Raw genomic sequence first — 26,832 nt, 5'->3', positions numbered from 1 at the left:
TTTCGAATGCATCAGCCACAAGTCTGAAGAAAAATCAGTAGTTGACTGTCGACATGGTCTGCTAGATTTCGCTGCTGAATATTCAGCTGTTGGATTTGGTCTGCTGGAATTCCATCTGCTGAAAAGACTGGTTATGTTTTCTGTATCCTATACTTCTGAGGCTTGTTGTTTTCGAATGTATATTGGAGAACAACGCCGGTGTTGACCAACCCCGGTCCCAGGGCGTGACATTGAAGTTCTCTCACTCCCTGGGACCAGGGTTGGTCGATACCGGCGTTGCTTTCAAATATACATTCGAAAAAAACAAGCCTCAAAAGTGCAGAATTTAGAAAACATAACCAATCTACTCATTCATAATACTGAATTTCATTGTTTTATACAACGTCTAATAATATTTTACAGTGGAGAAAATGTAAAACACGGTATACTACGAAATAACAGAAGTCTAATGCAACATAATAATATAAATAAACAAAACATCAGGAATCCTAGAGCTCTTCACCAACCCAGAACTAGTTTTGTTTCTCTTCCTCGATTTCTTCTAAATTCTTCTCTGAGAGGGATTGGAATGAATAAGTGATATGGCTGTCACTCAGTAAATAGGTGAAACCCTCTCATATTTTAAAATCGTTTTCCACTGTAATATCTACATAAATCAGAACAGTAATCATATATTTTCCAGAAATAAGCAGTTGTCATTTTTATGCAATGAAAGTTTTATGAAATGCATGGCTAACTGATATCAGTCTCCCTTTATGTTATCTCCTCTAAGAGGTGAGGCCAAAAATAAGAATTAACAGTAATCAGGAATCAGAAATGTTCAGAATATATATTTCTACCATTATTTCACAAAATTTCAGTGCTTCAAAATACATATTTCGAAATTCATACATATCATATATGATGGACGATTTTAACACGAATATCATAATTTAAAACCTAAAGCCCACTCACAGTAATTTGTTGAATAATTTCGGTTGAAGTCTGAAACTGGGTTTGTTCTTGATATTATACTATTACTGTAATTGCACTCCTTTAACTCGAAAATAATGCTTCTAAATTTAGGTGGTTTTGCTCAGAATTTGTGTAATCACCATTCCACTATCACGCCTCGATATCAGGGTTGGTCGACACCGGCTTTGCTCTCAAATATACGTTCGAAACCAACAAGTCTCAGAAGTACATGATTCAGAAAACATAAATGGTCTATTCATTCATAATATTGAAATTCATTGTCTTATACAACGTCGAATAATGTTTTACAGCGGCGGAATGTAAAACACGATATACTATGAAATAACATAAGTCTAATGCAGAAGAATAATATAAATAAACTGAACATCAGGAATCCTCGAGTTCTTCACCAATCCCAGAACTGATTCTGCTCCTCTTTCTCTATTTCTTCTAAATTCTTATTTGAGAGGGTTGCTATAAGGGTCCATTGTGCAGTCGTGCAGGTGCGGTCCTGGGTTTGGGGCGTGACAGAATTGAAGCACTGGAATTTTGTGACATAATGATAGGAATATATATTCTGAACATTCCTGATTCCTGATTAATATTAATTTTGATTTCTGGTCTCATCCTTTAGATGAGAGAACATATAGGAGACTGATATCAGTTAGCCATACATTTCATAAAACGTTCAATGCATAAAAATGAAAATTGCTTATTTATTCAATCTAAAGATTTAATGACTTTTTAAAATGATAGACTTTTGTGGATTCGATGATTTTTATTGAGTTTCATAGAATACCACGGATTTGTAAACAGAATTCCATTGACTCTTGTAGGCTTGTTCACAAGACTTTAATAAACATTTGTGAACTTTTAAATTTTATTTATTAAAATTATTATTACTTTCAATCATATGAGCCAATCAAATTTTATGATATTTTTACACGTATTTTAATAATTTTAGTTTTAAAAAATTCATAATTACAAATTTAAACATGATAGAATTGTAAGTTTAAAATTCATAAATAAATATAATAAAATTTTTACTTTTGTAAACAACAAATTATTTATCAATTATATAAAAAAAATATTCTATAAATTATATAGCAAAATCTTAATTTTTATTTTTTTTTTATCATGTTTGTAGCACGACAGCTCAAATTTTTTAAAAAAAATATAATTTTTTTGATCATATTTCATTATTATTGAATATTAAATCATTATATAAATCATAGATGAAAAATTACAAAATTTATTTCAAAACTAAAAAAAATTACAACATTATTATTGTTTTTTTCTTATGTCATCCAAATATCCGATGGGACAATGAAGTGTCATGTCATTGCCATGTGATTGCCACATGGGATGACATGTCGGCGTATTTGGCCTATAAATACAGGTCAATAAAAAATATACGATTCATTTAAAATTTAATTAAATAAAAGAGATTTTGACTTTTTTAAATCGAGAAAAGAGAGTTGAATATGCTAGTTAGATAAGATCATTAATTAGCTCATTAATTAATTAGTAAAATTTCATCTGGGGTCGAGCTCGACCCAGTGGGTCGAGGTGCTGGGTCGTGAAGACCTCGACCCACTTTTTTGATTTTTTTTAAGAGATAAGAACCCACTTTTCTAATTTTTTATTTTATTTTTAAAATAAAAAAAAATGAAGAGTGGGCCACTCTTCTACTTATATTTTTTTTTTATTTTTTAAAAATAAAATTTAAAAAAAAAATTTAAAAAAATGGAAGAGTGTGTCGAGAAGAGCTCGACCCACTCTTCTACTTCTATTTTTTTTTTTGAAAAAAATAATTTTTTTTTAAAAAATTGAAGAGTGGGTCGAGAAGTGCTCGACCCACTCTTCTGCTTCTATTTTTTTTTTAATTTTTTTAACATAATTTTTTTTAAATAAAAAAAATGAAGAGTGCTCTACCCACTTTGTTAGGATCGAGAAAGAGTTAAGCGGTGGGGGGGTGGGGGGGGGGGGGTTCAATGAACTCTTTCACATTTTCTTATTTAAAATGTATTTTCAACCGTTTTTGGGCGGTTCGAAAAACTCCTTTCTCAAAAGGTCGAAAGAGGTGAACCACTAAAGTGTGCGGAAGACGGTTCACTTCCTTTTGACAGATATTTCTTAAAGATTTGACAATCTAAACAACAAGGATATGAATAACAGATAGCAGTTTGCACAAGATAAGAGACACAGTATTTTTATGGATGTTCGGAGATTGAATACTCCTACGTCACCCCTTCTTCCTTTGGTAGGAAGGATTCCACTAAAAGACTTTGACTTTACAAATCGTTTGTAACAGCCCAATCCAATCAGGACTTATTCCATTGCCTGTTTTGGAACTCCTAGTGATCAGTTTACACTTCTGGATTTTTAAGAACCCTTAGTTCACCAGACTTCCAAACTTTAATCAAATAACCACAGGTTATTGATACAACAGTAGATTGTTTTGGTAGCACGAAAAGATCCTTAAATGATCAAATATGTGTCTGTGGAGCTGCGTGCAAAAGAGCGATAATGGAAAATGTAGATTGTGAAAGCGCTCAAAGATCTCTATGAAGGCAAGCTGAGAAACTTTTTCAATCGATGTTAGAGTTGTGTAGCTTGTTTGTGAATAACTTGCATTCCTCCCAGATGATATAGCTAAAAGATCTAACGGTCAGAAAGTACTGTTAACGTAAACCTGAGCTCCTGAAACAGATAAGTCGCTTTCATATTTATGAGCAATAAATGTCCGCATTTAATCTTCCTTTTGCTTATCATAAATTTGAGGCTCTTTACTTGAGGTTTTCTTCTTTAGGCGACTGTGCATATATCATCAGATCATGAAAACTGTCTCTGAACTTCCTTTTTGGGAAGGAGAGATAAATGCACATCTTTCTTGGAATCGATGTGAGATTGTTGACTTCAAGGTTTTGAATGCATACAAACGGTCAGAGAATGTCGTTTAGCAATAAGTAAGTCTCTTAAATGAATCGGCTGAAATCTAAAGAATAAGCGGTTGAAAATCAGCGGTTGAGAATTTCCAACCGCGGTTGATTTCTAATTTGTCATACACCAAAATTCCTGAAATTTCATTTCTTAACAATTTCCCCCTTTTTGGTGATGATAAAACTGAGCCGAAATTCTGTTAGCCAAATCAGAGACAATATTGCTATTTCTTAGGTTCTGATCCTTTGGCTTCCTTTTTCTTTAGAGCGGCCAGTTCCTTTTGAATAAGCTTTTCTTGCTCTCTTTCCCCCTTTTTGACATCACCATTTACCAAAAAGTCCATAATTTCTGTAAGTTGAGCTCCTTGGGCATCCATTCTTTGTTCAATACGAGTGATTTGAGATGAAAGACCATGGCACATATTGACATTAGTCGACTGAATGTTGGAAACCTTTGAAGTGATGGCAGCAAAATCCTTAGATATACTGCTCTTGATAGTCTGTAGATCCTCTTTTAGAACAAAATTTTTGCGGTTTAGAGCGAGGATAGACTGATCCATATTGACAAGTCGGCTTAACAGATCCTGATGGAAGTTTGCTTCGACAACTTCTTCTTCTTCCGTTGCGAAAATTTCTTCGTCTTCAGGTGCTTTGGGATCAGCAAGAAGTTTGCCCTTGAAAGCAATTAATTTAGATGAGGTTGCTTTGGCCGATGAAGGCGAGGGGCAATGTCAAGGGGGTCATCCGCGATACTCTCAATAAATTTATCAATGTCGTCAGTTGATACAAAAGATGCTGACCCAATGAGCTTGGATTCCTCTGGTTTGTCAATTTGATCATTGGCAGAGGAAGGTTTTGAGGATATGTTTATCTCTGCTTTCTGAATGTCTGTCGAAGAAGCTGAGGGCTGCTTTTGAAGTTCCATTGGAGCAACAACCTGAAGAGGATCTGGTGAAGATCCAATAGAGTCCTGATATGGTTGAGCAGCATCAAAGTCAGATAGAAATTGTTCTGCTTCATCGACTGAAAGAGCTGAAGCTTTGATTGACTCAACAGAGGGCTGAGAGGCAATGATGCCAGTATCAGAATGTGGTGACGAAACAACTGGGACAATTGAAATATCTAGACCGTATTGTTGTTCGGGAAAGGAAGAGTCTTCTTTCAGAAGTGTTTCAGATGGTGTAGGAACCGCGTCTTCATGAGTTGGTTGATTTGTTTCAACAATAGCCTTGGGTGATGCAGATTTATCATGTGTATCAGATAAAACATCTCGACAAGTGGGAGAGGCTAGCTGTTGTTCTGACCGTTGAGTGTCCTGAATAAGATTTAGCTCCAGCTGAGCTGTTGTCGAAATGCCTGGTGAAGTGAGTTTGGAACTAGTGCAAGGTTGTGACGAAGAAGCCTTCTGAGAGGCAATTGGTGGAACTGGTTCTGTGCTGAAGTCATCATGAATATCCATCAAAGAGTCAAACTTATTCTGATTTGCACTAGCTGGAAGATTGAGCGTATTTCGCATGAGAGCGACTGATGTAGCAAGAGACAGAGCATCCATTTCAAGTTGAGATATGACTGCAGAGTCGTCTTGAGCTGTAGGACTAGATGGATCAAAATTTCTCCTTTTTAACTGTATGATGATTCGAAGAGTGCTTTCTTTCATTTGAATTTCTATGAAATCACGTCTTTGAAGAGCGGTTGGAATGTCTGTTGTTTCTGCCCATTCCAAAATGGACCGTTCAAGCTTTGCAGCAGTCTTTAATTTCCCCGTTTCGATGAGTGAATCAAAATTGACAGCAGTGCGATATTTTACCCATTTATTAAACTTCTTGATTTTGGACTCAACAGCTTCATAAACACGCTGAATTGTGAGAAGGATTGCCGTATGAACTGCATGGTTTTGCGGAGGATTGGTACTCATAATCTGTTTGCCTTTGTCTGATGAAAGAATAATCGGAACTCCTGAATAAGATGATTGGATATCCTTTTCTGTAATCTGAATACCTTTTAACTTTGAAACCGAGACTGATGGGATAGGTGCAGGAATAAGTGGTGCAGAGATATGCTTGATCAGCTTAATCTTCGTTGCTTTGGCAGGAGCAGTTCATTTCTTTTTGAACACTTCTGAAACCGGAATGTCATCCTTAGTTTCTTCATCAGAACTGGATTTCAAAACCAGCTTTCTTTTTGTTTCCTTGGGAGTGGAGGCAATCGCTTTCTTTTGTTTCACAAATTCAACCCCAGTTTCTGTTTTGACTTGGACGAATTCTTCATCCGTCGGTTTGTTTTTCGAAATGAATTTGTCAACCGATACCCATGAGAACAGCTTGGTTTTACCAACTTCAATCATCTCAACTGGTTGAGCACCGGCAGAAATTAGCATGTGGCAAATTGGAACTGCAAATCCTTGAGATTGGTTGTCTTTCTTTACCATGGCCACCAGAATGTTGAAGAGGATATCAGACCAGTTGATTCCTAGTTTAGAGGAGATGGTTGCCATAACAAGAAATTTTTCCCGAGTAATTTTATTATAAGCACCAGCTTTAGCAAGAATTCCTTTAGCCACAATATCAGCCAACAGTCGATATTCTATCTTTAGATATCGCTTGTGGCAAGTTGGATGAGAGATAGGAGAGGCAGTGAGTGAGGAGGTTTGACGCCAGATATCAATATTACCATCTGGTAGTGTAGAGAAGTCAGTGACACCTGCCGTAGGTAACTTAAACAATTCAGCAAACACCTTCTGGGTGAAAGTAAAGTGTTGGTCCTGAACAAAACAGAAAATTTCTCCATTTTTCATGTGAGCAGTTTCAAAGAACTCTTTCAGTAATATTTCAGAGTATGAGTACCGACAGCCCAGAAAAGTTCGAAGCCCAGATTCTTCAATTGTACGGAACATGGCCTTCATTGGTTTGTTGGGCATAGAGGAGACAGATGGAAAGTTGATAGCCACTGTATTCTGTGAAATGGAGGCAGCCATTTGATTATTCTTGAAAGGATTCTATAAACTGGTTCCTGTATAGTGAGCAAGAAGAACAATGAAGTGAGTAAGGGTATGTATGTCCGGTTCAAGGACGTACTAACAGGTCCACGTGGAGGACTGTTGGTGGAGAATTTTAAAAGAATATTTGAAATATTTGGACGGCGGCAAAATGAGTGTTTTTCAAATTTCAAGGAGATAACCGTCACTTCATATAGGGGCAGTCGAAAAAGTCTTGGGTGTGGTTTACGAAAATGACGTGGATTAATTATGTCCACATAATATGAACCGGATCATTGATATTATTAGGTGGAACCGGTTACAGAAAATGATAATCATTCTTAACCATGTTCCCCCTAAACACGTGCATGAATGAGAGTGAACCGTCGGTTGCATATGATAAAACTCTTCACATTTCTCACCAGAGTCATGATGACATAAGCCCTTGACGCTTGATTTTCATCTATAAGTATCAGCCAAGATGTTAACACTATACTTCAAGTTAAAAATATGGATAGAGATAGCAGTCCAGACTTGGCTGAGGAGTTCATGAAGGATGCCGTGGCTTCAATGAAGAAGACTATCATGGATAGAGTGCATGAGAAGCCGCTGGTCATTTGGGCAAAAGTTCAAAGATTACAGTCCGTCCTTGAGAGCGGAGATGCTCCGTCTTCCAGAAATAAGGCGGCATTAAAAAGATATAGGCGACGGCTTCGTGTCGCTGATAACGCTGGAGTCTTTTCTGATGACGGTGTTTATCTTCTTATGCTGCTTAAGGAGAGGAGAGCTCTGAGAAAAGTCGCCATCTCAGAGGAGTTCTCACGTATTGCCGTAGGAGGGATGACTGGATGGTTAGCCCTTTGGAGGTTGTACGTAGATAAGGAGATTAGGAGTGTTCGCCTCCGCCTTTGTTGATGTACTAATCTCTCCTTGCTAATGATATACTATTTTATTTTACTTACAGATGCTTGTCTTGTTCTTTTGTTTTCTGCAAACTTAACCTGAACATTCACAATAAATAAACACATCATGATAAGTCAATCAACCAGCTATTGCGAATAATGGTAGAACTTAGCCTCGGGTAATGGTTTTGTAAAAATATCAGCTGTTTGTTGATCAGTATGAACATATTCAAGTCGTATTTCTTTCTTCATCACATGCTCTCGAATGAAGTGGTGTCGGATATCGATATGTTTTGTCCGAGAGTGCATGACAAGGTTGTATGTTATAGCTATTGCACTTGTGTTGTCGCAAAATATAGGAGATTCAGCCGCTTGGATTCCATAGTCTTTTAACTGTTGCTGAATCCATAAAATTTGAGCACAACAGCTTCCAGCTGCTAAATATTCTGCTTCAGCGGTTGATGTAGCGATAGACGTTTGCTTCTTACTGGCCCATGAAATAAGTCTTTCCCCTAAAAATTGGCATGAACCGCTTGTGCTTTTTCGATCAATTTTGCATCCTGCATAATCTGCATCTGAGTAACCTACAAGGTTAAAACTTGAATCTTTGGGATACCAAAGACCCACATTTGCGGTTCCTTTCAAATATTTGAGTATGCGTTTAGAGGCAATAAAATGAGATTGCATGGGATTAGCTTGAAACAGTGCACGTAGGCATACAGCAAACATAATGTCCGGTCGACTTGCGGTTAGATATAGTAGAGACCCAATTAGTCCTCTGTACATTTTTGTATCCACCGAAATTCCTCCTTCGTCTTTATCCAATTTGATTGATGAACTCATTGGAGTGCTGGCCGGAGAGCAATTTTCCATGCCGAATTTCTTTAACATATCTCGAGTATATTTGGCTTGATTAATGAAGATACCATTTTCAGACTGCTTGACTTGCAGTCCTAAAAAATAGTTTAATTCGCCCATCATACTCATTTCAAATTGTTCCTGCATCATCTTTGAAAATCTTTCACACAGCTTAGTATTAGTTGATCCAAAAATAATATCATCTACATATATCTGAACAAAAAGTAAATGATCATTCTTGGAGAATGTAAATAAGGTTTTATCGATTGTACCAATAGAAAATCCATGATCGAGCAGAAATTTGGTTAGTGTATCATACCATGCTCTTGGGGCTTGTTTTAGTCCGTATAAAGCTTTATCCAATTTGTAAACATAATCAGGAAAGATGTGGTTAACAAAACCGGGTGGTTGTTCTACATAAACTTCCTCATTTAACATACCATTCAGAAAGGCAGATTTAACATCCATTTGATATACTTTGAAGTTTTTAAATGCTGCAAACGCTAGAAATATTCTAATGGCTTCTAATCTAGCAACCGGGGCAAAAGATTCATCAAAGTCTATTCCTTCCTCCTGTCTATATCCTTGAGCCACTAGACGAGCCTTTTTTCTTATGATTAAACCACTTTCATTCATTTTGTTTCTATAAACCCATCTAGTTCCAATTATATTAGCATCATTAGGTCGAGATACTAAGTGCCATACTCTGTTTCTTTCAAACTGATTAAGTTCTTCTTGCATGGCCTCTATCCAGTTTGTATCTAAAAGATCATCATCAATTTTCTTGGGTTCAATTTGAGAAACGAAAGCATCCTGCAAAAATTCACTTATCATTTGATTTCTAGTTCTAAGAGGAGCAGTAGGGTTACCAATGACCAGCTCGAGTGGGTGATCCTTTTTCCACCGGAGACATGGTCCATATTGATCTTCCTCGGTTGGTTGAATGATGTCATTTTCTTGTTCTGTTGCCTCTTCTGCCAGTGGTGTGTTTTGCGGTTGATAGTTGTTCTCTGGATCATTCGTTTGTTGACAGTTTTCTTGACCGGTTGGATTTTCTTTAGAAATTGTTTCACCTGTTCTTCGTATGTCTATTTCATCATCATCATTGCTAGCTTCAAGATTAGCAGCTTCAAAATTATTTATCAGATCATGCATGTTGCTATTGCTATTGTCATGACATATAGATGATTTATCTAATACAACATGTATGGATTCTTCGACAGTGAGTGATTTTTTATTATATACTCTATATGCTTTACTTACTGCTGAGTATCCCAGAAAGATGCCGTTTTCAGCCTTTACATCAAATGCAGTGAGATGTATTTTGCCATTTATGTGAATAAAACACTTACAGCCAAAGATGCGAAAATACCCCACTTCTAGCACTTTGCCGGTCCATATTTCATATGGAGTCTTTCATGATTTTTATTAATCATAGATCGATTCTGAGTAAAACAAGCTGTGTTAATGGCTTCAGCCCAAAATCTTTGCGAGATACCGGATTCAGCCAGCATGGTTCTAGCTGCTTCTTTCAGTGTGCGGTTTCTTCTTTCTGCTACTCCATTTTGTTGAGGCGATCTTGCAGCTGATAGCTCGTGTTTAATCCCATGATCTTCAAGGTAGGATGCTAGATATTTGTTCAGAAATTCAGTTCCTCTATCACTTCTGATTCTGTTGATGTTTTCCCTTTTCTCATTGTGAAGTATCTTGAGCAGCTTGATTAGATGATCGGCAGTTTGATCTTTGGAGCCAAGGAATAGTACCCATGTAAATCTAGAATAGTCATCAATAACGACCAGAGTGTATTTCTTTCCCCCTAAGCTCATCACCGGGATTGGTCCAAATAGATCCATGTGAAGAAGGTCTAGACATCTAGTTGAAGAGTTTCTTCCTTTGCTTTTGAAAGTTGATCGAACCTGTTTTCCAAGCTGACAAGCATTGCATACTTTATCTTTGGCAAAATCAACGTTAGGCAGTCCAGATACTAGCTTAAGCTTACTAATGGTAGCAATGGATTTGAAATTTAGATGATTTAGCCTTTTATTCCATAGCCAATTTTTATTTCCATTTAAAGCAACGAAACAGGTAGATGCATTTAAATTTTGATCATTCCATTCTACTCTATAGGTATTTTGACTTCGATAACCAGTCAACACAGTAGAACCTGCATTAGTTTTAACCATGCATTTTTCTTTATGAAATTCAACCGTGTACCCATTGTCACAAAGTTGACTTATACTGATCAAATTGTAACATAAATTTTCTACTAGAAGAACATCTTTGATGATGATTTTGCCATGAGTAATCTTACCCTTACCCATAGCTTTATCCTTTAGAGTTGTCACCGAAGGTGATTGTTGGTCCTTTGAGGTCTACAACTTCTGACAAGAGATCTTTATTTCCTGTCATATGTCTTGAGCATCCACTGTCTAAAAACCATGATGAATTTTCTATGTTTTTCTTCTTTAGTTCCTGAAAATGAAAGATTGGTACCCCTTTTTATTTGGGTCCAGGGTTAATTAGACCCTTAGGAATCCACACTTGAATTATCCTTGCGGATTTTTTGTGATGTGTTCCAGGGTAATCATGATCGAAAGCATACTCTGGTGATGAATGCAGTATATGTTGTTTGGGCCTTTGATTATCATCATTCAATCTGTACCTCTTTTGAACTGGTCGGCAATTGTAGTAATTGTTAAGTCTGATTCTTGAGTGATATCTGGTTGACCCTTCGTATCCGGTTGGATTTGGCCTGGGTTTGCGCCAATATTGTTTGGATTTATCACTCTGACCATAACCCAAACCACATCGCCTCCCATTATTCTCAAGATTTATATTTTGAATGCCTTGAACTTTAGGCTCATCATGTTCATATACCGAGCTAGATCTGACAAATTTAATTGATCTTAAACTGTCTTTTTCTAGCAACGGTTGAGTTGAAGCTTCTGAGTTATTGCAATCATTTATGCCGTAACCTAGCCCAGTTATATCTCCGGCTGGTTTCTGCATTTCATGTATCTTATCAAGAGAAGCAGAGGACTTGTTCCACATTTTGATGGTACTTAATAACCGTTTGTTTTCTTTTAATGTAGCATGGAACACTCTTCGTAAATCATCATTCTCAGCTGCTATCAGACTTAGCTTGACTTTCAAACTTTCAACCTCTTTGTGCTGCGAACAGCTGGAGAGAGTTAATTTGTTTTTCAAGTCTTTCTTTTCTGCATCAGCTTCATTGAATTTCATATATAGTCCTTTGAACTCATTTATCATGTCGTGAAGTGCTGTAACAAGATCTTCTCGTGTAAATTCTTCAGAATTAAAATCAAATACCATTTCATCAGTGGCTTCTTGATCTTCCTTGGCCATAAGACATTCGACTCTTTCGTCTTCACTTTCACTCGAAGATTATTCAGAAGAAGACTTTTCTGACTCTGTTTCAGCCCATTTGCCTTTGTCTTCTTCTGCAACTAAAACTTTCTGATTCTTTTTCTTGATGAATTTCTTGTCGTTTTTGAATCGTCTTCTATTCTCCTGTTTCTTTTCATCCTTCTTTGGCTTATTGCATTCTGCAATAAAATGTCCCTTCTTTCCACAGTTAAAACAACCTTGACCATCCTCAGTATGGTCCTTTTTAAAATAAGGTTTATTCATTTGAGATTGATTTTTGCGCATAAATTTACCAAATTTTTTAACAAACAGAGACATGGCTTCATTGCTTAGTTGCTCAGCCGATTTCTTACTTGTGGACTCTTCGACCGGAAGAGTCACTGTAGCCGCTGCCAAGGCTTTTGTTTGTTGGGTTGTGGACGGCTCTTCTTCGGTTCGTATCCCGAGCTCAAATTCATATGCTTTAAGATCAGCAAATAGATCATGGAGTTCCAGTTTGTTTAGATCTTTGGATTCTCGCATGGCTATAGTTTTCACATCCCATTCTCTGGGAAGAGCTCTCATGACCTTTAAAGAAATTTCTCTGTTGGAGTACTCTTTTCCAAGTGAGGTGAGTTCGATGATAATGCTGCTGAATCGCTCATCAAATTCTGCAAGAGTTTCTCCTGGCTTCATCTTTGCATTGTCGAATTTTTGAATAGCCACTGTCAGTTTGTTTTCTTTGGTCTGATCATTTCCTTCGCACAATTGAGTGAGTTTTTCCCATATTTCTTTTGCAGTGGTGCAGGTCTTGATTTGGCGAACATGTTCTTATCCAGAGTCTTATAGAGAATATCTTTTGCAACGTTGTCTAAGTTTGCTTTCTCTTTATCTTCAGAGGTCCATTCAGATCTGTGCTTCTCTATCATTTGAGGAGCACCTTCAGTTACACCAACAGCTGTGTTTGCTTTCATTATCTTCATTGGTCCATCAGTAATTACAAACCACATATCGTCATCCTGTGCTGCTAGATGTGCCTGCATGCGAATTTTCCAATCATCATAGTCTTCTTTGGAGAACATAAGGATTTTATTGAAAGATGCCATATGATTCAAGAGATATCAATGTTTGAGAAGATCCTGCTCTGATACCAATTGTTAGGATCGAGAAAGAGTTAAGAGGGGGGGGGGGGGGGGTGAATGAACTCTTTCACATTTTCTTATTTAAAATGTATTTTCAACCGTTTTTAGGCGGTTCGAAAAACTCCTTTCTCAAACGGTCGAAAGAGGTGAACCACTAAAGTGTGCGGAAGACGGTTCACTTCCTTTTGACAGATATTTCTTAAAGATTTGACAATCTAAACAACAAGGATATGAATAACAGATAGCAGTTTTCACAAGATAAGAGACACAGTATTTTTATGGATGTTCGGAGATTGAATACTCCTACGTCACCCCTTCTTCCTTTGGTAGGAAGGATTCCACTAAAAGACTTTGACTTTACAAATCGTTTGTAACAGCCCAATCCAATCAGGACTTATTCCATTGCCTGTTTTGGAACTCCTAGTGATCACTTTACACTTCTGGATTTTTAAGAACCCTTAGTTCACCAGACTTCTAAACTTTAATCAAATAACCACAGGTTATTGATAGAACAGTAGATTGTTTTGGTAGCACGAAAATATCCTTAAATGATCAAATATGTGTCTGTGGAGCTGCGTGCAAAAGAGCGATAATGGAAAATGTAGACTGTGAAAGCGCTCAAAGATCTCTATGAAGGCAAGCTGAGAAACTTTTTCAATCGATGTTAGAGTTGTGTAGCTTGCTTGTGAATAACTTGCATTCCTCCCAGATGATATAGCTAAAAGATCTAACGGTCAGAAAGTACTGTTAACGTAAACCTGAGCTCCTGAAACAGATAAGTCGCTTTCATATTTATGAGCAATAAATGTCCGCATTTAATCTTCCTTTTGCTTATCATAAATTTGAGGCTCTTTACTTGAGGTTTTCTTCTTTAGGCGACTGTGCATATATCATCAGATCATGAAAACTGTCTCTGAACTTCCTTTTGGGAAGGAGAGATAAATGCACATCTTTCTTGGAATCGATGTGAGATTGTTGACTTCAAGGTTTTGAATGCATACAACCGGTCAGAGAATGTCGTTTAGCAATAAGTAAGTCTCTTAAATGAATCGGCTGAAATCAAAAGAATAAGCGGTTGAAAATCAGCGGTTGAGAATTTCCAACCGCGGTTGATTTCTAATTTGTCATACACCAAAATTCCTGAAATTTCATTTCTTAACACACTCTTCTAAATTCTTTTATTTTTTTAAATTAAAATAATAAAAAGAGTGGGTCGAGTGATAATGTTAGAAGTTTGGTTTAGAGTTTGTTTAGGGTTTAGGGTTTGGGTCAAGTTTGGATCGAGATGGGTCGAGTGGATATGAAATTTTTGATATTTTGAGTTTTGATCATTTTATAATATATAATTCACTTTATATATGATTAGAATATAAATATATAAAAAAATTTATTTGTGTAAACATTAGATATATGTTATAATTTAAGTATGTTAGTTAAAAAATTCATAACGAATAGAAGAATGTATCTCTTATGCTAACAATGTGGGTTGAATTTATACTCGACTAAAAATCACAACAAATTTTGTAATTCTACTAAAATTCATAACAAATTTTATAATAATAGAACTAAAAAAATTCATAACAAATTTCATTACATATTCACTATAATAAATGTATATCGAAACATATGAAATTAATGTTTATTGTATATAAACATTAACAAATTTCATTATATATTCATTTTAATGTAATGATGGTATATCAAAGCATATGAAATTAATATTTATTGTATATAAATATTAACAAAATTTATAAATTTTATAATTATACTAAAAATTTTAACAAATTTTATAATAATATGCTTCTCGGCCCATCTATTACAATATATTAAAATCTATATATATATATATATATATATATGTATATATATATATATATATATATATATATATTTATATATATATATATATATATTTATATATATATGTATATATATATAGGTCGAGAAGCCAAAATTATGCTTCTCGACCCACGCGACCCACCAAAATTGGGTCGCGTGGGTAGAGTATATTCTCGACCCAATTTTGTGACGAGTCATAACCCTCAACTCAGTTTTGATTGAATTGTTATAATCCTTAGCACATAAAATTAAATTACCAAATTGAGTGTACTGCACCGAATATTCTAGCTCTTTCACATTTAAAAATGATACAATCTTCTTACAGATTTCAACGGATCTTGATCCTAAAGTTAATTTGTATTCAAAAAATTGATTCCTTCTAAGTTTAGCGGAAAAGTAAACCTGTAAAAAAAAACAAAAAGATTATTAGTTGTATAAATTAAAACAAAACAAAACAAAAGTTATTAATTATAAAAATTTAAAATTAATAGGTCTAAGATTGAATCGAGAAAGATGAAAATTTTGAATCGAATAAGTTTTTTTATTTAATTAAATTATAAATTTTATTATATATAAAATTAAAATACACTAATAAAAAAATTAATTTTTAAACAAAAGATAAAAAAGTAAATTAGATTCACCCTTTTTTTCTTAATAAACTTTTTCGTGACTCCCTTTTTCCTCATTTCTCCTATAAATACTGACTTCAGCTTCTTCAATTTGGTATCAAGAAAAAGAGGGGTACAAAATTTAGAGAATTTTCGTTTGTATACTTTCAATAGCTCTTTTGCACAAGTGTAGTAAAATCTCTCGAACCAATAAAATCCCTCCCAAGTTTTAGTTTGCTTCTATTATAATGGCCTCCTCTGCAGATCCTGTTTTCCTGAAAGATGAGAAGCTCCGGCAGCTCGCCCAGCTTATTCGCGGCCACGAAGTTAACAACTTATACCACATAACATTCCAAAACTTAGGGGACCAACTCGAATACCTCAGGATGAGCAACAATAACATGGCATCCGTTGGTACACTCCTGGATCAGTGCAATGCGATAGTGATCAGGTATAAGGACGACGGTGTTCGCGGGCCCATTGCCGATCAGATTCTTGTCTACGCAGAGCACTGCCTCAACAATGCACTTCAGATCATCAGGAACTACACTCTGCGAAGGAGTTATCTCGACAAAATGATGGATCACCACCTGCAACTCTTCCAAGCGCTGGAGGAGTTAGACACTTCGAGTCAAGATGCTGTGGTTGATTTCACCGAATCCATTCAGGAATACGACCGATTGGTTGTTAGCTACATGAGGTTGAATCTCAACTCTCATGCTTCGGCAGAATTCTCAAGATATCTCAGGAACGTCGGCATTGGCTTTAACGAACTAGTTCGAAGGTGAGGTTATAAATCAAGACATATATCATTGATAAATATTAGTCATATCATATATTGTTGAGGCTTGAAAACCAGACGAATATATTAAAATATTAATTTAATCTTAATTTGATTTAATTTGTATGTATGCAGTTATCAAAGTAGGCTTGGGTATACGGGACGGTTTGAGGACTTGGAAATAGAGCAAAAGATAGAGGTATATGCCGCAATAATTGAGGCATCGGGCCGGCTAAGTGTATTATTGGGCGAGCAAGGGAAGGGAGACATAGTTACGGCTTCGTCAATAACATATCGAGGGAAGAAATCGAAATATGGTTCAGACCCCATGTTCCTGATAGATGTGGGACAGGTAATCTGGGACGTGTATTCGTCGGACCAACCAATCACGACGGCCACGAGAGAGGCCTTAGTTCGGGCAGCAGAAAAAGGTGGAGCAGCTTTGGGAAAGCTTGTGGGAGCTGCAATATCAACTCAGTTAACTGGTGTAGCAGCTACTCCGTTGTTCGTCACGGCCGTCGGACTAGCCGGAGGATTTGTGGGAGGTTTTATTCTTGGAATCGTTGCCGGCTTCTTGTTCGACCGGATTTTCGGCTCCGGTGGGGCAGCCGTCCTTCCGACTGATGGCTTTATCCTCTATGTTGCTACCATGCCTAATGGCCACGACTTGGCCAAACAAATTGCCAATATTTAAGTTAATAATCCATATCACGGAAGAAGAGGCTGACAAATTAGCTGTGTCCACCTTAGTTCGATCCTTTGTGATAATAATAATAATAATAATAATAATAATAATAATAATAATAAATCAATCCCACCAGACAAGTAATAATTACATAAATATGTCTTTGTATACAATAATGCTGGTGATGAAATAAAAATAAATATCCAGTAAGAGGAATATAAATTTTTATCTGATCTAATATTATGTTTGGTACATCGTATTATTTATCCATACATCAATCATTTATCTCATATCAATCAAATCATTTAATTGAAATTACAATATTATCTTTAATAAATAATGTTATAAATATTTTATTAGTATTTTAAAAGGACAAAACGGTAATATCACATTATCTCAAATTCATTAAAATTAATCAATCAAATCAAACATTATATTAGCTATCATTTTTATATATTTTGTTATTAAAAAATATTACTTATCATCATATTATTTGTCTTATACCACGAACCAAACGGTGACCATGTACAAATCTTAATACGAGTGTTACCATTTTTTCCGTCCACCATGACTTATAATTAGGATATCATTTTTCGCTTTATAAATAGAAACTCCTGTGTCAATCACAGTTAATTTAAATTCCCCTGTGTCAATCACATCTACTATTAGAGTGAGTCTCATGTGAGACCGTCTTACGGGTCATAATCCGTGAGACGGGTCAACCCTATCCATATTCACAATAAAAAGTAATACTCTTAGCATAAAAATAATACTTTTTCATGGGTGACCCAAATAAGAGTTCCGTCTCACAAATACGACCCGTGAGACCGTCTCACACAAGTTTTTGCCCTACTATTATATATATGTTCTCCTCTTTATGGAGATTAATTCATTTGTGCACTTTTTGTTCTTGTACTCTAAAAAAATAAATAAAATTAAATGGATTATAATATAGCTACCTAGGCTCTAGCTAAGTTTTTCGGGGACAGTTTCTGTTAGTTAAATTTCTTCTCGTTTAGACGTTGTGTTCATAAGTTTTTTGTTATCGAAAATTGTCAGTTATTAATTTATTTTATTATTATTGAATTAATGTTGTTTTGTATTGTATTTTTTGTAAGAATGCTTAACATTGACAGGTTATTATTTTGATCGTTGATCTGATCATTTATTTCATACGAGTGAATTTTAAGAGGTAACGTTATTGATTTTTTTAATTATATTTATTATTGGTCGTTGATTTATTGAACTAAATTTGATTGCTTGAATTTTATTATTGACACAAATAAGATTATGAAAATTAGCTTAATGTAATATTATTTTCAATCATCATCTTCAGACGCACATTCATGAAAATTCGAGTCAAAATATTTATTTAAAAACAATTGTTTTCTATCATTGATAGATACCGGTAAATTTTTTTAATGCAAATTGTTTGTTTCCTATTTTCATATTATATAATATATTGTACAGGAAATTTATGTCGAGTTCTTTGTTTGGACTGGACAGCTGTGAAGTACTTTGCATAGAAGGTCCTCTTGGAATCTTCCCAAGTAAGTGTAGTTAGGTCCATTGTGAGTCTGGTGATCAGTATAATTTTAAATAATTAAGGTTTAACCGATTTAATGTATAATTTCTCATAATTAAGGGTGCTGTGGCTAAATCTTAATTATTTAAAATTATACGGATCACTAGATAAATATCCTTTATGTGGTCTTTAACCGACTTAATACATAATTATTCATAATTAAGGATGATGTGACTAAACCTTAATTATTTAAAATTATACGGATCACTAGATAAATGTCCTTTATGTGATCCTTAACCGACTTAATGCATAATTTTTCATAATTAAGGGTGTTGTGGCTAAACCTTAATTATTTAAAATTATACAGATCACTGGACAATTTTATTTAATTTTTTTATATACTTAATAAATGCCCTTAATGTGATCCACATCTGACTTAATGTATAATTTCTCATAATTAAGGATGTTGCGGCTAAACTTTAATTATTTAAAATTATACTGATCACTAAACAAAAAAATTTGGCTTTACTTAAATCTTTATAAAATAATAATATTTAGCAACACAATCAACAATTTCCAAGAGTGCTCACAGGAAAAATAGGTAGTGCTAAGGCCCTTTAAATATCTCACTCCTAGTCAGAGCAACATTCTTCAGGGAGACCGGTGGCTAGTCAAGGCAGTTTATACCGATCTATGAAGAACTCCCTCAGGTCATGTTTTCTCACGTCATCTTATAATTATTATTCACTTTAATTATTGATTTATGTGAATCTTTATAAGCCAAAACTTTCGATTAATATCTTTATATTCACATTTTACTTAATATGAACAAATACTTTCCCCATCAGTTTTTCTCTTCAATCAAAGTAATGATAAAGGAGTATCAAAATGTAGGCTCCTCATCAGTTTTTCTCTTTTATCAAAATAATGATAAAATGGGGATCATATGTTCATTTGTGAACATCTGAAATATTTTATTTTATTATTCACATCTTACTTGATATGTTCATTTCAAGTTATATGCAACTTAATATAATTTAATATGAACATAATGTGAATATTGATGTACCAATTATTTTTCAATATTATTTGCATTTTAAATTTCAAGAATAAATGCAAACATAATATTAAATTTTTATGTTCAAACATTTATCCATAATATTTGACATTATATCTAACATGTAAAAATAATTTCTAAACATGCATCGAACTTGGAATTATTTTAATGTGTACAAATTATTTAACCAAATGCTATATGTATACCGAATTATACATATAACTTAATAACACATTAATCATTATTTATTTATCTATTATTATTATTATTAAAAAAATAATAATAAAAATCGAATTATTATCAGCATCTAGGTCCTTCATAATTAATTGTGGGTCCCACATATAATTATTATTATATATATAAATAATAATAAATAAATACGATTTAAATATACCGACACATGCAATGAGCAAATGTTATAAATAGGCGTGAGTCCCACTAATTAATTTTGAATTGATTGTCTTTCTAATAATTCACCATACATGCGCGTTAATTGAATGGAGAATTCGAAGTCTTCTTCATCTTCCCAAAAAGATTTTCAGAAACCTCCGTCTTAAAATTTTCTTTTCTCAAAAAATTTTCAAAAATTCAGAAACTGTATATTTTTATATTCAAGAGTTCAAGGTGCAACTGAGAACAAATTCTCAGGTAAGTTTCTTATAATTATTATGTTCGAACTTCAAGTTTCAAATTCTTACGTAAAACTTCAAAAAATTTCTTAAAGTTCTTGATCTTTGATCTTTAGAAAATAAAATATTTTCAAGGCAGATGTATCGCGGCTCTGATACCAAATGTTAGATATTTTCTCTAAAAATCATGTTTCTGCATGTATATAAACATGATAAACAAAAATGTGGAAGCTAAATCTAGCGTTACCTCCGGCCATTGAAAATTTTGATTTCTCTGATTTTCTTCTCGGTTGATGCCTTCTAAGCACTCCACCCTCTCGATAGATGATGTATATTTCTTATGAGGTGTGTATGCCTAGGGACCTCAATCGCTCTATTTATAGGCGTTTTCTTATAACATCGATGAGTGCATCGGAAGACGAGATTCAGAAGAAGAAACGTGTACGTATCTCAAGTTTCTAAAGTTGAGCACGTTTGTCAAAATATGTAGGCAATGGCCGTCGCCAATTCTTAAACGATACTTCTTTTAACATGTGTCATATTTCTTACAGTTTTATGTCTAATCTATAAAAATAAGGGGTATAAAATACTATATATTTACTTTTTAAATTTTTTATGATTTTTTTTAGCAAATGATTTTCAAAATAACTTCTAATCTTCACTTCATATAAGTTTTATGATTTTTAAATTATTTTAATTTAAATTACAATTTTTTAAATTTTCTAATTATTTCATTTTATTAGTTGTATGAAGATGCAAAATCATTCAAGTGGCTCTAGGCAAATATAGGAAACATTCATCATACTACTCTATTAACGGACTAGCAGTGTGAGAGTATTAAGATAGCCCTAAGGGAAGTGATGCTCAACACTATGCATGCATCGATTTTTCTTGTGGCATATTCTATCGAAACTAACCCAAAAGTTCAAGAATGTGGCTGATTTTTTTGACAAGCCATTTTTTGAATTCAAAGTAATGATGAATGACAACATTACAATTGATTGAAAATAGGTTGAATTAATTTGTAAGAAGTACTCATGGAATATTGGAAAGAAGATAAGGACAGACAACTAATTTATAAAACAAAAGGCAAACTAATTTAATTTCCTCAAGAGATATTGGACGTCTTGGAGGCCATCCAAGGAAAGGTACTAAATGAAGGAACTTTTAATTAACATGGACTTGAATCAACCAGCCATTGAGACACAATGCAGCCAAGTCAAGTAGTCTTTGAATGGAGAGATCATGCATGTATTAAATATAATAGTACCAAATTCTACGTTAAATTTTCATTTAATGTTAAAGATAAAATTTTGGAATTAAGTTTTGGTGACAACAAAACAATACTTGTCATTTGAGCTGATCTGGATAAAGTTAAACAAACTGAACCGAGATTATTGAACCAAGAATCATTAGGACGAGTCAGACCGATTAGTTTGGAACCAGTTCGAACATCAAGCTGATATTGAGACAATCCAACCAAAACTGTTAATCCAGCTTGATTCTTTGATAACAACAAATTTTTTTTTTAAAAGAGTATATTCACACACCTCTAAACTCATTTTCGATCGTAACAACATATAAATACTAAAACGTTGTAACAAAATAAAATGGTGCTTAAATAAAACATGCATTTTAAGTAAAACATGCAACAAAACAATCCATCACAGATTAAAATCATAAAAATAGCTAAATATAATATCAAAATGACCATCAAATTGTTTTTTGTTTATCTCCCAAACAAAGCATGTCACCTCCATGCACTTCTTCTATGCCACATATCATCCCCTTCCATAGATAGAAGCATAGCCATTCCCCATTTTCCAAAGAGCACTTCCAGATACTTATTGTTTGCACAATATTTGGTGTTGCGGGCGTGCCAGGTGCGAAAATGCACCGATTTGTGTAAGAATGATAAAAATCTAACTTCTAAAAACAAACGAAAGTGAATTCTAAATTTGACCGTCGGTTCTAATCTCCTAAAACAACTATAACGCCAAAATGAAGAAAACTATTGGAATTTGAGAAATAAATCTCTGACATCGTTTATATTTTCAATAAACTATAGAAATTTACAAGACATAGAAATATAAAATATAAAGTTTCTGAAATCTAAAGCGATAAGATCTAGAACGCTAGAAATAATTGGAACGCTTGAAAGCTAGTGCATGAAAGACTGAAAATTTTGCAGAGAGTATTTGCAGATTTGTCTGTATAGTTGAGTTGTGTTGTGTGTCTTCTCTGCTTGCCGATGTCCCATTTCTCCTTAATGCTGAGCAGTTCTTCTCCACTCCCCATCATCCATGTTCCCGCTCTTCACGCCACGATCTCAACCTCTCCTCCCACGATCTTTTTGACTCATCCGAATTAATTTGAATCGATGGAAATTTGTCCGCCACATTTGATGGGCTTGTAATTTAATTGGGCTTGTAACTTAATTAATTATTTTTAGCCCAAACACTTATATAAAGCATTCTGAAGTGGCAGAATGATTCAGGCTCATTGGACTAGAGAAGACGCGATTAGTATAGAACAAATATGTAAAATACTAAATCCACTTAACACATGAAGCCAACTTAAACCCTTTTCTTTTTTTTTTTAATAAATTAAAGGAAAACTGGTATCTCTGCGAACTTCTCGTAATATCACTACAACAAAAATGGCTTTCCGCAGCGCGCATATGAGCTTTCCGCAGCGCGCATTGCACGCTACAAAGTTACAAGCTGTTAAAAGTTCAAGATTATCCGCGGCGTGCATTGTACGCTGTTAATACTATTATTAACGGCGTGCATATGGAAGCTGTTAATACAACTTTCCGCAGCGTGCATGCGTTCGCCGTTACTAGTCATAAAAAAACAAAATATTAGCGACGGTTTTGGATAAAACCGTCTCCTATCAGCGACGGTTTATAAATTAAACACCGTCGCTAAAATAGCGACGGAATTAAAAAAAAAGACGGTTAAAACTTCGCGACGGTTATAAAAGCCGTCGCTAAATTTTGTGTAAATATAAAAAAAAATTACTTTATAATTTAATAAATTTTAACAAAAAATAAAAATTAAAAAATTAACCAAAAATGGAAACAAAAACAGGTATCTAAATCGAAACTAAAATCATATAAGTATAGAAAAATTTTAAGTGTTGTTAAATAATGTGGAGGAAATGAAACGGAGATCGGTTTAAATAGATAATTTGCGTTTTGTTGCGACGGTTATTTATTAAACCGTCGCCGATTTCTTTCTATTAGCGACGGTTATCAGTTAACCGTCGCCGATCTACATCGGCGACGGTCATAGATAACCCGTCGCTAAATGTGTCCTTCCATCGTGTAAGTCGGCGACGGTTATAGATCAACCGTCGCTAATTGTGACCTTAAATCGAAATTCGGACTCATTTTCGGCAGCGTGCTAATAATATGCATGCCGTGAATAATACTATTAACGGCGTGCGATTAATGTATGTCGTTAATATCTGAACACGAATTTTTTTTTAAAAAATGATTTATTTTTAACAGCACACATAAACTTGCACGGCGTTAATAATTCTATTAACGGCGTTCGTTTATTGTGAGCTGTCGTTTATATAATTTATTAACAGCGCACAAAATTGCAAGCTGCAAATATTACTATCCGCAGCGTGCGTTTAATGCACGCTGTCCATAGTAATATCCGCAGCGTGCTTTTAATGCACGCTGTTAATAGTATCAAGTTACTATCCGCAGCTTGCTTTATATGCACGCCGTCGATAGTACTATCCGCAGCGTGCTTTTAAAGCACGCCGTTAATAGTATCAAGTGTAACACTATTAACGGCGCACAGGTCGGTGCACGCCGTGAAAAGTCGTATTCGCAGCGTGCTTTTAATGCACGCTGTTGATGACGTGCTGCGGAAAGTCATTTTTCTTGTAGTGTATGCTGGGCTGACAAGAAGTAAGTTGTGAGGTTTGAATAGATAATATCACCACTTATTTTCAATTACGACAATTGATTTATTTTCAATATCTAATACTCAATAAAATCAGATTATTTGTAGTTACTTATTAGGCAAAAACTTGTGTGAGACAGTCTCACGGGTCGTATTTTGTGAGACGGATCTCTTATTTGAATCATCAATGAAAAAGTATTATTTTTTGTGCTAAGAGTATTACTTTTTATTATAAATATGGGTAGGTTTGACCCGTCTAACAGATAAAAATTCGTGATACCGTCTAACAAGGTACATACTCTAATTATTAACCAAAAGAATCTACCATGACACTTAAACCGGATAATTTTTTTTCCTAATTTATTAGGGATATATGTTATATGTACAAGATGACATTGACCTAAATATCCTTTAAAATTTATAACAATTGACCTAAATATCCTTTAACATTTAAAATTTAAAATTTATTATATTAATTCTCATAATTTTTTCGTGGTTTGCTTTTGAATAGGACTCATTTATTATGATTCCACTAAATTTTTGTAATTAGCTTTTGAGTAGGAATCATTAATTTTTCTTGGCTCCTTCCAACTTCCTGGAGCCTTTACATATGAGCTTACCTAAAGTTGCCCCACCCTTTCTATTGATTATTTCAAAAAGATAAATGTTATATGTATAACGAAGATTACACATGGTTACACATTACTCTAAGACAAAAACTTGTGTGAGACGGTCTCACGGGTTATATTTGTGAGACGGATCTTTTATTTGGGTCATCCATGAAAAAGTATTAATTTTTATGCTAAGAGTATTACCTTTTATTATGAATATGGGTATGGTTGACCCGTCTCACAGATTAAGATCCGTGAGACGGTCTCACATGAGACATGCTCTTACTCTAAATTATAAAACTATCTCGAATTCATTTTAATTGAAAGAACTCTCAAACATTTGAGAGATTTTTGTAATTTGAAAGTAATGATTTCAAAAATTAGTCCTACACAATTTCTCATCCTATGTTGGTGTAGTTTATGTCTTTAATTTGTAAAAATAAAAATAAAAAAGTTTTTAATTTAAAAAATTTTAGATTATATGATGATTTTTTTTAAAAAAAATAAGAGCCAATATGATATTTGGATGAAGTTTAGAGAAAGATATATATGTTTATTAATTTGGAAAGAAATTGCAATAGGAAATCTAAGATGTTTGTGGATACGTAAATTCAAACGTTTTTTTTAATCTATTATGTATTTGGACCAAAAATTTGTTTCGAAAAAAGCAAGCATCTAGATGCCGATGACTAGTAACTCACCAGACACCAAATTTCAAATTCAAGACAAAATATCAGGTTCGAAATCCAGTTATATCAAACATCTCTCCAACTTAGAAATATTTCCAAATTTTAATACGAATTCATATTTGAAAATAAATTTGATATATACATGGTAGATGTTCATTTAGGGTTGAAGTTTATACGATATAAAGGAGATAAATTGTGGATAGATAGATTTTATCCATAAAAACACGACAAACAATATAAAAATACTAATCTTTTTATCGTTTTCTCGTACACATTTTTTTCTTGGGTCATAATCAACACTTCTGAGGGTCTAAAATGTGTAATAAAGATAGATTGCTCTCATAGCAACACACCATGATGCATCCAAAAAAATATAATCGTTGGATTACCCTACATACTCGTAAATACATCCAAGCAATCGTAAACGGTACTCCAGCTAGCTCGTAAACATATCCAAGTATCCGGCAAAGAGTTTTATGTATTATCACTTACGTCACGAACACATGTCAAAGGCGACGAGAGTTGCCCAACTTAAATATTTCGACGCTCAAGTCAGAAGATAATTTAAGATGTTCTCTAAAAGCTAGAGAGCTTAAGGATAAAATAACGAGAGTGTACCTTGAATAATGAGAGTCTTCCTCTATTTAAAGATTTTTTAAGAGTGTGATGTGTTTGGGTCTTTGTAGGAAATTTAGACTTTAATAATGAGGTAAATAATAAAATTGGAATATACCCCATCAAACTCTATGACGAGAAATTTCATGATCGAGGAGGTTAGTGGACGATCTTGGAGATGCCTGGATAATTTCATTCGGGAAAATTACAGTTTTGATCATATAATTTGCACGTTTTATTCAATTTCAATCTTGTTATCAATCAAATATTTTTTGTCTTAGTCCGCTCACTTACACTTTTTTTCAATTTTTAATAAGTTTCATATTTTTCTCCCAAGTTAAAGAAACAACTAAGACTATTTAAATGCCATATGTTTCCCCAATTAAATGACTTTTATACATAGAAAGTAAGTGAGCCATTGTCATTGTAAAAATAAATTTGCAAAAACTTGTCACGGATAAAAATTCGTGAGACCGTCTCACAAGAGACCTACTCCAATAATTTATGAGTACCATCACATCTATGTATTGCTCAATATTATTCTATGTTATATTTGTAGTATTTTTCCCATTTGATATGGTCAAGTATTAATTATTGGAATAGGGAAAACAAAACTCCTGTGTAGCGTAGCTAAATGACATTTGAGTTAAATTAATAAAGATTCTGGTAATCCAAATTCTCTTTTAGAAAACACCTATAAATCTCGCAAACTTCCATATCCATAGCCTCAAA

At 34.1% G+C, this 26,832-nt stretch overlaps 1 protein-coding gene across 1 annotated transcript; it reads left to right on the top strand.

The window, feature by feature from the left end:
* The first annotated feature begins 15,703 nt into the window (after positions 1-15,703).
* LOC140834099 (uncharacterized) lies at positions 15,704-17,289 on the top strand. The gene is made up of 2 exons (XM_073198735.1): positions 15,704-16,369; positions 16,502-17,289. The coding sequence occupies exons 1-2, from the start codon at positions 15,834-15,836 to the stop codon at positions 17,058-17,060; spliced, it is 1,095 nt and encodes a 364-aa protein (XP_073054836.1). The 5' UTR covers positions 15,704-15,833; the 3' UTR covers positions 17,061-17,289.
* The last annotated feature ends 9,543 nt before the right edge of the window (positions 17,290-26,832 follow it).

Source organism: Primulina eburnea, chromosome 6 (assembly GCF_022965805.1).
Source record: "Primulina eburnea isolate SZY01 chromosome 6, ASM2296580v1, whole genome shotgun sequence".
Classification (NCBI taxonomy): domain Eukaryota; kingdom Viridiplantae; phylum Streptophyta; class Magnoliopsida; order Lamiales; family Gesneriaceae; genus Primulina; species Primulina eburnea.
Note: the sequence above shows the minus strand (reverse complement) of the source record. Positions and strands in the feature narration are given on the sequence as shown.

Bases quoted from the DNA above. Each gene is read 5' to 3' on its own strand.
- LOC140834099 (XM_073198735.1), top strand. From the start codon at position 15,834: ATGGCCTCCTCTGCAGATCCTGTTTTCCTGAAAGATGAGAAGCTCCGG. The intron at 16,370-16,501 runs GTGAGGTTATAA...GTATGTATGCAG, and splicing joins TTTAACGAACTAGTTCGAAG to TTATCAAAGTAGGCTTGGGT.